The sequence below is a fragment of the Trichoplusia ni genome, chromosome 13 (assembly GCF_003590095.1).
Source record: "Trichoplusia ni isolate ovarian cell line Hi5 chromosome 13, tn1, whole genome shotgun sequence".
NCBI lineage: Eukaryota > Metazoa > Arthropoda > Insecta > Lepidoptera > Noctuidae > Trichoplusia > Trichoplusia ni.
The window spans coordinates 4,150,281-4,163,842 of record NC_039490.1 but is presented as its reverse complement, the minus strand read 5'-3'; the positions used below and the strand labels follow the sequence as shown (position 1 = coordinate 4,163,842).

General features: G+C 33.7%; 1 protein-coding gene across 1 annotated transcript in view; it reads right to left on the bottom strand.

The window, feature by feature from the left end:
- Nucleotides 1-13,562, bottom strand: part of LOC113500001 (head-specific guanylate cyclase) — a 79,037-nt gene that overhangs the window by 10,559 nt on the left and 54,916 nt on the right. Inside the window, exons 7-9 of the mRNA XM_026880644.1 lie at nt 13,306-13,487; nt 10,875-11,053; nt 309-488 (exon numbers count right to left, since the gene is read on the bottom strand). Coding sequence (XP_026736445.1) covers nt 309-488; nt 10,875-11,053; nt 13,306-13,487 — 541 coding nt within the window. The remainder of the gene's footprint in view (nt 1-308; nt 489-10,874; nt 11,054-13,305; nt 13,488-13,562) is intronic.

Here is a 13,562-nt window from a genome sequence, read left to right as displayed (position 1 = left end):
TACTATAGTAAGTGTACTGTCATATCTGTTCCTTCCTAGCATTTTACGGCAAAAATATGGTAATCCCAAAAGGTCATAGTCCAATCGATCACTGTCATTCTTTGTATTCTTAGGAAAAGTTAATATTGTATCGTAAATATGTAGTTTGGTTTCATACACTACAACTGATCTGTTTGTCTATGGAACTAGGACACCAAAATTTATATGAATTTAAATGCAAAAATAAGGCCTACAAGGCAAATAAAGGGTCTGCCCTAATTGGTTACTCAAATACGTTTGTATCAAAATTGTACGAAGATCAGTCTTACCTGAGCTCTAGCCTGTTCTCCGACCAAGATGACATCTCTCGTAGCATCGTGCAGTGGAATATCAGAAATGAAGAGTCCTCTTCCCGTTAAGCCTTCAAGTCCGTCCAAAAACGGTGAACCGACGAACAGGAGCGAATCGGATTCCGAACAAAACACCATCTGACCTTTGATCTCCAGACCCTATGAGAGAGAAAAAACATTTCGTAATATCATTTACAATTATCCTATGATATAAAATGTTGTTTTTTTTATAACCATTTCTATTACTATCAGAAAAGGAAAATCTTTCCATAGCTTCGCCAAAACTTCAATCCAGTTTTACATTAAACTCTTAAATTTTATTCTTAGTTACTAAAACACTTAGTGATTTGATCCTACGACCCATTCTCATCTGCTTCAGCAAGCATCTCAAAATCATCAAAGTAAAAAGTGCCAATAAATTGACGTGTCATACTCAAAATTTAAAATTAATTCCTCCAAATTGTAGCAAGTATTTTGAAACTTTGCTATTGAGAACCCCAGAATTATGGACCTCTTTGCACCTCCAAGCACGTTCTATAAAGTTTTGGCAGTCCATTCTAAAGTTCCAACGATGCGGTTGCAAAAGGCAATTTAGAAGCACATTGTGTAAAAGTGGTTCGAGCAACATGGCTGTTTTTGTATAAAAGATTAAAGTTTGTTCAGAGCGAAGACGGAAATGTAATTTAGAACTGCAATGAGGATAACATCTGATTCAAATGTAGTTCAGAATTTAATTATGAACGCGTTTGTTGTTGAGTGGACTTGAGATATGTTTTCATAGCCTTTATGGCAAAGATGTAAGGTTGAAAATCGTATTTTCACTGAAATGCTCTTCGTTGTATAGCTTATGATATTTAATTTATTTAATCTAGCTTTTAACGTGAATATTTTTTTGATGAACAGTGTCTTATAGTCTTCCTTTCTTATTGTTTTTCTTGATGACAAAACCTATTAAAAGGCTGACATAGTTTTTAAACATACCCTTGAAAAATTTACAGCATTTCTCGTGGTGTTTTCCTTTACTGATGAAATGATAACATTAATTCGTTACTTGCATATAAAATCCCACGTCATTTGCCTTGGCAATCAAACGAGCATACTAGCACTAGGCTGTTACTGAAACCATACCATACATAATACATATTTCTCTTCATACATGACTAGCAAAACAATTAATTCAATATCACGTGTATCAAGTTCTTTAGAGATCCCTGCTAAAACCACACTTTCATTCTGTCTGAACCTCCAAGCAGAGCTTATATCAGGGTAGTGAGAGTTTTCCGGATAGTCCCACTTATTTACAACGCAAACAATACCACCGGGCATGCTATTGGGTCAAGAATTTCCTTCCATGAATAAAATATTTAGTGTCTAACAGTTGAGGCCAGAAATTCCAGACATTTTTGCAAAATTCCATCACATTTTAGTAAGGCATTTTAGGTAGCATTGATAAACTTTGTTTTTTATAATGTCATGTGGACAAACAATTTACTCGGTCTGCAATGAAACTAGAGATTTTCTTGAAATATAAAATTTGGATTTTATATAAAAACTAGTTCTTTTAAAGAAACAACAATTGAACTATTTTATACTAAAAAATAAATAGAATTCCAGGCATTTTATTAAATGTTTATTTTTTTATTCCTGGATATACGGATTAAGTGAAGTTGTTGTTAATGTTTTAACCGTGGCTTTAACAAACTGTAAAATAAAAAAAAAACTCTAGTTAAAAGGTGCTCTCAGTCAATTTGTCTGTCATAATATTTTATTGTGTATTTTTGCTATCCATTAACAAAACACTTTCCGAGCAAAAGCTTTCCGTTTTTGTTATGATATAAATTCATTTGTCTCGTTTATTTTTGTTATGAAATTTTGCCAAAAAGCCAAACAGTTATGTTTTAATGCCAAAGATAAAAATATATTTTCAAATGAATATGTTCCTGAAATTAATATTTTAATTGAATTAATTGTACTTAACCAAAAACTATTTTTCTTTTTGATAATTTTGTATGTTGCTTAAAACTGTACAAGGTTACATTATATATCACAAAGGCAATAAGATGATTGTGAGTGGGGACTAGTAACGTCACTTGCCGATAAAAGGTATACTGATCAGTGACGTCATACGGTATTAAACTCGCAGTATCATATTATTATTTTTACTCGATTAAAGAAAAATATCGACATTTTTATTTAATCCATTCAACAGACTAGCTAGATTTTTTTCAGTCATAATTTTATATCCTCTTACTTTTATTTCACTTTGACGACAAAGCGACAGAAATGATTCTTTATTACAAAGCTTTTCTTCCCTGCATAGAGACCGTTTGAAATCGAACTAGATAAGGGTAGAGCCGGTATGCATTTCACTCAAAGCGTCCTGCCTCGGGCCAATCACTTCAGATACCGATTATCTTACGAACAATAGACAATTGTAATCAATAGCATTCGGTTCAGATACGGGCTGTTGTCATAGCAAGGGATATATCAAGGAACTATCTTCATATTATTTAAGATGTAATAATAAAAAGATGTATGGAATTACACGTGAAATCACGTGACTTCTCTAAGGGAAATGTGACTTTTATACATTTCAGCGATTTCTAACTGAACGTAGAAGAAGAACATCTTTATTGGCTCAATCATTTCATAAGGTTTATAAAATCGGGAGAAGCATTAGACCAGAAGTTGTATCTTGGACAGGCTAGCTAAAAACTATTTGCTTATTTGGTTATGAAATTGTATGATTAAATGAACGATTTCCAAACAATCTGATGTCTTTTATTTTGAAGAGATCAGGGCTTGAGGGTCTACTACCACGTCGTATAGTAATATTATTAAGGTTGTGTAACCGTGACAGTGTAATACACGGTGTAGAGTGGCGTCTTTCTCCCACACCCACAGTAACACTGTAAATGGGTTTCATGTTTCCAAGCGCTAATGCTATCGAATTGTTTTACGTCAAATTCACGAAACTTGTCAAATAGGAACATCATTCCTATAGATTTAAAGTTCTCTATTCGATTTCTCTTCTAATGCAAATGTAACCTTGTCTGAAACCTCCGCAATTGCAGTTAGAGCGCTGGCTTTGACTGCTCGACTGGACTTAACAGAATTAAATTTAGATTGAATGAATTAGTACTAGAGTATCTAATTAGTCTTAAACTTCAGCCTTTAATAGCTAATGCCAACTAACATGGTTAGGCGGAAAGGACCTACGAATCCTGAATTTGGTTTTGGACTTCTAAAGATCCGTATTTTGTAGAGATTAAAAGTTGTTTGAAACCTAATTCTAAGTTCAGTTGTGTTTGATTTGGTTTTTGTGTCCTAAAGCAATACTAATGTCGTTGTTAAACTCCGAGACTTCGTGGCGTGTAGAGCGGTATCTTGTTTTCATAATAGCAAGTTTTACATTAAATTGTCATAGTACAGGCACTGAACAAGATCCTGGTAATATGAACCATATTTACAAGCAAATGATAATTTATTTAAACTGCACATTTGATAGTTACACATTGATTCCTCGATATAAATATATACTGCTATCGATTTTAAAATGTCATAATATTAAACATTTTCGACGCCACGCTAATATAAACTTTCGAAATAATTATTATGCGCAGAGAAAATTGTGAACAAAACCAAGTACATTAAAACAGAATCCAAAATGTTCTCCAAACCTGTCCAAATTATTTAACTGAACAAAATTACATTTAAGGAAAAGCCCTCTGTAACGAAAGCTCTGTTTTCACACTGAATAGTGAATGGTGTAATATTTATTCGGCGTCTGTAATCCCGAGTAAAATATTTAATTTAAAGACTACTTTTGTTAGGAAAGGTTGCAGAAGTGAAATTACGCTTCTTGATATATTTTTTCAGTTCACTTTAATTTGGTATTCAGATTTCCATGTTTGTGGAGTTTCGTGGAAGTGGAATTCACACAGAGAATAGGTTATTTTAATTTAGACGCTTTAAATATTCGTCTACATTTTCTGGTAATGGTATTATATTTGAGAAGTATTTTTGAAATCCTAATTTTGTAATGCGAATTTTAGTTTGTTCTTTGTAATGTTTTTTTAGTTATATTTGGTATTTACTGAACTTATGTTGATGAAATTTGGTTAAAGAAAAGCTTTATTTTTAATTAAGATCGTAGGTTACATTTTGCCTTATTAAATTTAACTTTTACATTAAAATGTCTTATTATATCATAGGTCAATAATATTTTTATTATTGCAAGGCATTAGCGTCTCATTGTAGAGCAAATTCCCCAACCAGAGTCACGCAGAGCTTTCGTGAGCAATCCCATGGACTCTGTCTTAGACAGATGAATGTACCCCGGGTGTATTTGTTAAGTTAGAGTCTGACATATTTCCAAGCTGCCGTTGACGTGATTTGAAGTTCGCCCTACAAAAAACCTTATGTTTAACTAACAGGGGCCATAATTCAACAAACACTGCCGCTTTTAAATATACACAATCTTTTGAAACCGACACTAGGCAATAAACAAAGTTCTTATCACAAATCGTCAGTCATCAATATGCAATAAGCATCGAACAATTCATCAGCGATAAATATACCTGCTACATTAACACGAAATACGGTCCATTTATTTTCATAACACATTAGCGAGCTTCCAGCCATTTGATTGCAAACAATGCCCCATTTACGGAATAACTCCACAACTTCCGACGATTGTTTGAAACTATTTAGCAGTTGCAAGTTTCGTGAATAAATGTGGCTTAACTTTTGTGGTTATAGGAGGGTGATTGTAACTTAAATTAGTAAGTAGAGAGCTTGTTAGAGTTTTCTTTGAGTTTCTTATCATTAATTGTATAAAAGAGTTTTGAGTTATTTTTAACTTGGGATTAAAGTTATTCACTTACTCTTCTTAAAGTCAGTTTCACATAAAATAACACGTAACTACTTTATACATAATGATATTATGCATTAATTTTAATGAACTCGTCTTTGCCTCACTAAATCTAAATTAAGCCTCCAACAAATTGAAGTATTGAAGTGTGAATATTACTCACATTCATATTGAGGCCAAATCGGTCTAAAGCTCGGCTTACCCATGCAGTGATATCGACCACTGCAATAACGACAATCTCTAAATGAAAGCACTGATGATGTGTCGAGTGTACACAAATTAATGCTAGTAGGTTGGCAATATTGCACACTTGTCAACATGACGTTGACAAAGTACTGGCAACGTGACAATATGAAACCATTCGTTGCTGTTTCAGCACGCACATTGAAATATACTGCCAAGTATAAATTACTAGCTTTATTTATTTTCGCAACAAGTAAATATATTTTAGATGAATACTACTTTTGTTAAATTGCTTCCAATTCTTACTAATGTATTTGAGTGTATTTTCGGAACAAAGATATTGGAAAAAAAACAATAATTTATTTTAAAAAAACTTATGAAGGTTTTTTACGATTACCTTATATAGGTCACAGCCTTGTTTTTATATTTCCACTTACAATTATGTTATAGCCAATAAAGCAATAATATGACTGCGTAAATTATTTTTATTTGCACTTGAAACCGACAGCCTTTATTAAGATCTAAATTCTGTACTCATCTCATTAAAAAGTGTCAGGGCCCCTAACAAACCAATAGGCAAGCTTTGATAAAAAGATCGTAAAACACAAAAAAACTACAAAAACATTCCAAAATCCGATGTCACATTTAGTTAAAGGTAATCTTCGGCCAAACCTTTTGGGCGGACAGCTCAATTCCTTAGTCAAACATAGTTAAGGAACGGACAAACAGACGAATCCACTGTTTATATTGCCTAATAAATCTGAAGTAACAAGGTCTTCTCGATTCGTGTTTTTTTTTCTGTAATCGGATTGCATGTTATCGATTTTGTGCGATGTGATATTGTTTAAAATATACCTATGTATTCAATAATATACATACTAGGAAACCTAGGTCTGGAGAATGGGATATGAGTTGTAAACTATTGTATGAATAAGTGAGAGGTAACGCACCCACGTTCTATTTATTAAAAGTTGTATAAAGCAGATCTCATTTTCTCCAAAACGATGTTTTCTATTAATACGCAAATTATGCAATGTGCGAATTAGGACTAAAAATAAGCAACACCTTAATTTTTTTGTCACCAACTAATTCATTACCGTAACAAGATCGAGATTAAGCAACTTCAATCTCCGTCTTGATTTCTAGTGACAAAACGAAGTACATTATTTGTGAAAACTTCAACTGTTTAGCTACCTCGGTTCACGAGAAACAGCCTGGTGACGCAAAGAGAAAAAAAAAACAGCAGAGCAGGGCTCCATTTTTACTCTTTGGATACGGATCCCGAAACATGAGCAGTTACTTCTTCAACATCCTTATGAAAAGAGGTTTTACATTTTAAGTTCCTGAATAAAAACCCTCATTTCTCAAAGTTCATTAATTAATTCGACGACCAACATCTACTACGTTACCTAATACTCTTTTATTTACTCCAGACCAGTGCAAGGGTGTTAATAGACCATTGTTCGTACCGTCCGGCGCAATATCTTGTGTGACACACTTCCAAGGTAGGTTCACTAGAAAAACTGTTGTTTCAAGCCTTTGTCTAGTCAGCGTTTCGCTTTGTTGATACGTAATCAGAGCTTGTGGGACGAGGAAGTTTTTGTGATTCGGGATTTTGGAACTTGTGTTAAATGGTATAAAAGCGTTTTTAGAATGACGGTTTTCTTATGGTTGGTCGTGGTACCTGTGTAGTATGTTGCAGTTTTCGTTTAGAAACTTAGATCTTGGTGTACTATTATTCAATGTTGGAATAAAAAAATGGCGACCGTGGTAACGATTTTAATAATAACTATCGTAAGACTGATTCATTATTGTATTAAATGATGCAACGGTTTACTCACGCGTATTTATTGGGGGTGCCCGACTAGTTTCGGACTCAACCGGAGTCCTTAATCATGAGCTGACGCGGCGGGATCGCTCGACTCGATTAAGGATAAAAAAGTGGTAACGATTTATCAAATAATGATAAAGAAGACTTCAATGTATCGAAGTGATATTTTCTTTTGACAAAACACCGAGAACTTAATACATTTGAGCGTGTTTACAAGTTGTCCATAGGAACCATTACTACTAACCTAATAACCCCAAAAATTGTACCCCAAAAACAATATTATGATGGTTAATTAACGCGTCAAGCTTCGCAACACGACCTTCATTTGTTCGAAGTAACCCCTTCACCTGATACTTGGAAGTACAAACCAAACAACACTCTAATTATCTCGATAATCCCAATCACCCTTTATAACCGTCTTAATACTTAGACAAACCATCAATATAACCGTGTAACTGGAGTTTAATCACGAACGTATTCTGTGTGTGTTGATCTTATCCTTCACCTAAACAAATTTGGTCAGGGAGCAAATAATTCGGCGGTGTCCATTCGGAATGTAATATTGTGGGCAAACTGAAGTACTGTCCTACAAAGGCCCACTCGATAGAAGTGTTTTGAATGTAAGGGACAAATAATACTGGATATACATTCAATTAGAACTTTCGTACGCTAGGTCGCGCAAGTGTCTGTTCTTTTTCTTATAGTAAGGTTAAGTTTCAGTCTGGTGTCAAAACTACATATAATATTTCAACCACCAGAGGCACATGGTATGATTAATTCCAATCTTGGCAAAATTTCAGGTACTGGTATCTTCACTGATTCCATCACGACGTTTTCCTAAACCGTTTAAGCGAGTGATAATTACATTTGTATTGATGATACATGAATTTGAAAAGATATTTAATATAATGCTTGCCAGCATTATAACGTGTCCTAACCATAATCCATAACCTTGGCACTATTACGTTCGTAAACCATCACTTGTAGCCCAGTAAAGCAGTCAATGTCTCCTTCAAAGCTAGTTATAATTTAGAATATTCTTTATTTCTGACTGACATGGGTATGGAGTATTTGACAAATATATTATAAGCATAGCATATTAAACAAGCGCAGCGTGGGACGGCCATCTGCCAGAAGGACTGACGACCTGGTGAAAGCCGGGGCTGGGTCTCGTTGACTCTCGAGCTGAGATGATGATGTCGATTATAAACTTTGACGACCTCCGTGGTCGAGTGGCGTACGCACCGGTTTCAAGGTGTCGCCAGCTCTGAGATTCGATCCCCGGTCGGGTCAATGTAAAAAATCACATTTCTACATTGTCTCGGGTCTGGGTGTTTGTGGTACCTTCGTTGTATCTGAATTCCATAACACAAGTGCTTTAGCAACTTACTTTGGGTTCAGAACAATGTATGTGATGTTGTCCTCATTTATATAAAAAAAAAAAACATGGTGCGTTGCTTGTACTGAACCTCCATGATAATATAGAATAGTTGTTGGTAGAATTCCAAGCAGGTCCACTATCGGAAACTCGTGTTTCCTCGTGTACAAAGGGCAAAATATAACAATGTTTACAAAGGCCCTAAGATTACATGTTTCGGAATACATTGTTGGGAAAGAAAGGATTTGTTAACGGATTGGTTTGATGCTAGTTCACGTTTTCGTATTGTCTGTTTATCTGAGGGCTTCGTCTCAAAGGTTATCTGTTTCTTTGAAGAAATTGGTTCCATCCTGTTATTTTGAAGTGGGTTAGCGATTTGGTGACCAGTTTTGTGTAGTCGTGGTTTCAAGTTCATTTTGATAAAAGTGATACACGGAAACGGCTATGGTCAAGTCGTTTTTATTGAAATGATTTTTTTTATACTGGTTGAACCTTTTAAGTTTCATTTTTGAAAGGGAATCTCTTTTTGTTCTGCAATTGGAAAATTAAACTCAAATAAAAAATTTTGTTTCTAATAAATAAAATACAAATACATGAAAATATTTCTTGTGAATTATCAGTACTAACCAAGATTTTTCAGAATTTAGTAAAAGTTTTTATAATTAAAAACGAAAAAACCTATTAGCACAATTTCCCTAAAATATTGCTAAAATATAAAATATTTGTATAGCCAAAAAAAAACTATCAAACAACATATTTAAAAAAATGGAAAGATTTTAAATATAAATGTTTTAGTAAGAGAAATAAAAAACTACAAAGACCAATAATTTTATTCAAGCTCTTTAATAATTGTTGGCAAGTCAAGAATAATAAATTCACAAGTTGGCACGAGGGAGACTTGTTTCTCGCCTTAAATTCTGTTAAAATGGAGACGATAAGATTATTTGAGATTACATTTTGTATCTACAAAGATTACTTGATTATACATAAACTGGCAATTGCTCGCGAGAGTAAGGTTATGTTACATTTTTTTTCAGTCGGGTTTATAGTTTTGCTGTGTAGTAACTACTGCGGTTTTGTAACATTTTTCGTTACTGCTCTGCTCCTAATAACCACGGCGTGATGGATGTAATATCACTTTATAGATTTCATATCTTTGTCAATGTGCTATCTAATACTGACAGAATTTTTCCAATCGGAATAGTAGTTCCTGAGATTGGTGGACACAAAAAAAAACAAAATAACTGAGCTTTTTGGGGAATATTATTTAAAGTCTGACAACCAGTCTAACCAAGGGGTATCGTGTAGCCCAGGTAACTGGGTTGAGGAGGTCAGATAGGCAGTCGCTCCTTGTAAAACACTGCTACTTAGCTGAAACCGGTTGGACTGGTAGCCGACCCCAACATAGTTGGGAAAAGGCTAGGCCGATGATGATTATTTACATTCTACATACTGCATAGTTGTAACATATATAACTTCTGCGAAATGAACTTTTCTTGCTTTTACGCGTGCCTCTGCGTGCATTAATGCTTTAACATTTAAACACAACGTATTTAATATCTTAAAGATAAGCTACACCCACGCCAAAACACATAAAAATCTCTTCAGTGAATCAACTGCGAACAGCGATGACTAAGTGTTATTTAAACGATGCCATAACAATGTATCAAAACATGATCTTCTTGTATTTAATTTGTGGATAATGCCGTTTACTATGTTAAAGGCTATTTAAGACTAACCGTCTAATACCTAAGTATTGCAAAAAAAGAGTAAATTAATTTCAAAATTTTTCATTTCCATCTTGCTTACGAGCAAAAAATATTAAAATATTAATAAGACGCTGCGCTAATCTTAGGATGAAAAATACGTCTAATTTAGTTGCCTGAACAAATGAAAATAAGTCGTGACCTGATTATAGTGTTACTTCGTATATTGCAGTTTCTTATTCTAAAAACAAATATTAATTTTACAAAGTTCTTTATTTCACGTTGTCTTATTTTTTTTTTTAATTTTCGCATGTTTGATATAATATATCTCGTTTTTAAGTCATTTAAATATTAATTAATATATCTATCTGAAATCGATTTGCGATGGCTGGTCGATCTGCTGACCTTGGTCTTAATAGTTGACAAGTTTTTACGTCTTTTTTTTTCTCGCAGCCAAATCCCTTATAAAGAAGTTAAGGGTGGGCAAAACTGAATTTGCCCAATGTATTTTGGCCTTCAAAAAGTGCTACTTATTAGTCTAGACTCTTATTTTTGAATAACAAATATCACTTACCTCAGCTGGCGATGCCGATCCCGGCACCTTCAGACAGAACATGAATGGCGTGTTAACTCTCTTGAGGATTTCACGAAAGTCAAGAGTGACGCCTCTGGGACGAAGCAGCCTGAAATACGTGCCCAGTGAGGACCCATGGGATGCGAGGTACGTGCCAAATAGACGCATGAAACCAGCACCTGGTAAACAAAAAACGATTTTAGGATGCAGTGTTAAAGTCTATTTTTGAGGGTATACGTTGGAAGACTCCGTGATTTTTGGTTTAAGAACTGGTAAAAAACTTTTTGGTGATGATTTTGTTTTGTTTCAAGTTTTGCGGTTTGGGCAATGCGATTGATGGGATGAGGGGATTGTAGCTATTATGGAGTGTACTTTTATTTTATAATAAATACATATTTACTTATAATCAAGATAAATAGCTGAAAGCCAAGACGCATCAATACATTTGAAGTAGTTTTTGACTCATTGACTTGATAATACATGGATTCAATTATGTTTTGACCTCCAGTTAGATAGACTTTTGCATAATACAGCAGAATAGAAAAATATTTGGAATTATTAGGTTTTTGTTTGAACCATCATACTTCACTTGTCATATGTAATCTCCTAAATCTATCATCATTCGTTGTACTGATTGTTCAGCATGTTTTATGTATAACAATCTGTCATATGGCCCTTTATAGCATTTTGATTTTATTTTAAACAAAAAAAATAACTCATCCTAGGTTCAATCTGTCAAAAGTTAAACGATACGATGTATAAATTAAACACAATTTTTAACATGTTGTGAAATTGGTAATCCTGAAATATATTTTTTATTTGGAACTTTTGGCTGATAACAAAACTGCAATAAATAAAAATATAAAAAGGAATAGTTATTTTGTTCATGACGTACAACACGATGAGAAAACAGCTATAATTAAGAACTAACAACAACATAACCATCTCAAAAAAGTACCAGAACCCTCGTTAACAGTTATGGGCACCGACAAAAGCGAGGAAATGAAGGTTCTACTGAAAAGGCTTTTCGTCTATAATCACTTCAGTTGCCGTAAATTTAACGACACTATTTTTAGTTTCTTGACAACTATTGGAGACACTTATTTTTAAGTAGGTGACGAACATTTTTACTTCTTTTATTTCAGTATTAAGTTCTTTCTCAAGTCCAAATTCGACTCGACCTACTTTTCATGTTCAATGCTCATTTGGGTTAATCAAAAACCTATTTTTGTCACCGGGTCATTGGATTTCAGAATTTCTACTTGTACTACTACAAAATCGATTGTCTGAAGAACGTTGGCCCTTTTTTTGGCTACTGCCTTAAAATAATGTTTAATTCTGGATAAGACATTAAAACAATTTCAACTCTTAATCACATTCTATAATCAACGTTATTCCCAAATGATTCTTAAAGCTTCAACTTTATTCAAGGTCTATAGAAACAGATTTTCTGCCAAGAAAATTAATATTAAATGCCTTCAGAGGTGAATCTATCCACAGGAGACCAGTTATGATAAAATGTGGCCAGCGAAGTGGAAAATTAATGGATGGTGTATTAGTTTACCCGGTACTACAAACAATAAATCTCTTTGCACGCTTTTAAGATTATGCTTCCTCAAACCGCTTTTGTTAATGGAATATGAATCATTATCATCGTCAATACAAACATTATTCATGCTATTTTGGTCTTTAAAGCTGAGTAAATTTAACTTTGATGGAAATATAGAATGGTGTTTTTTGATGCCTTGATTGATTTTAAATTTGATTGTTGTTTGTAAAAAATGTTTATGTTGAAGGAATAGTTCAATGAACCGAAACGATTACCGACTTACGATTTGAACATTGGAAGGCACGAGGGTCTAGGATGAAATGAAAAGTGATTATGACATCAATTGATTTTAAAATAGACTACTCAATATTGAATTTTGACGTATGCATAAACAAAACAGATGCGTGCTAATCGGTCAAACGAAGTAGCATCAAACGAAATAATGGATGAACATTGTAAGTTTTCAATATAGTCAGCTTTATTTTTACTTGTAGGTAGTATGTGTGTATCGTCAGCAATGTCAGTGAATATAAATCATTATCATGTAAATATTTGCTTGTAGGTTAGATTTAGATACTTCCACAAATATTAGAATGTTTTAGAATTCTATTTGCAGATGTGTGATGAAAACTTGTTTGGCAATAGTCATAACATGTCTAACATTATATTACGTTATGATCAACAATCCAGCTCTGTTTTATATGATAATAATAATATATTTGTCTTCTCAAAAAGGATCATTTGGAAAGTTTCAGAAATCAATTAAATGTCACTCAAATTACTAAAAATAGCCAAGCAATACAAAAAATATCTTCAAAACCGATTTTTGATTCAACAAACTTTAGAAGTAAAATAAATTGTATTTGAAATAAGAAAACTTACCCAACTGCACGAGCTCCAATCGCTTATCAGTGACAAAATGCCAAGGAAATGCCTTGCAGAAACTCGCCACGCCAATTCTTAAATCTGTCACCTTTGTTGAGGTAGCAATGCAAGCTGCTTCTGATTGCTCGCAGTCACTGTCTTTTGATTTCTGATGAAGTGGTAATGCATTTATTTCGTACCTAAAAAATAAATAAGTATTTAGAACAATATTATAACAGCCGTGTGGGTTGGTTCCACGTGATCCAGAATAGAGA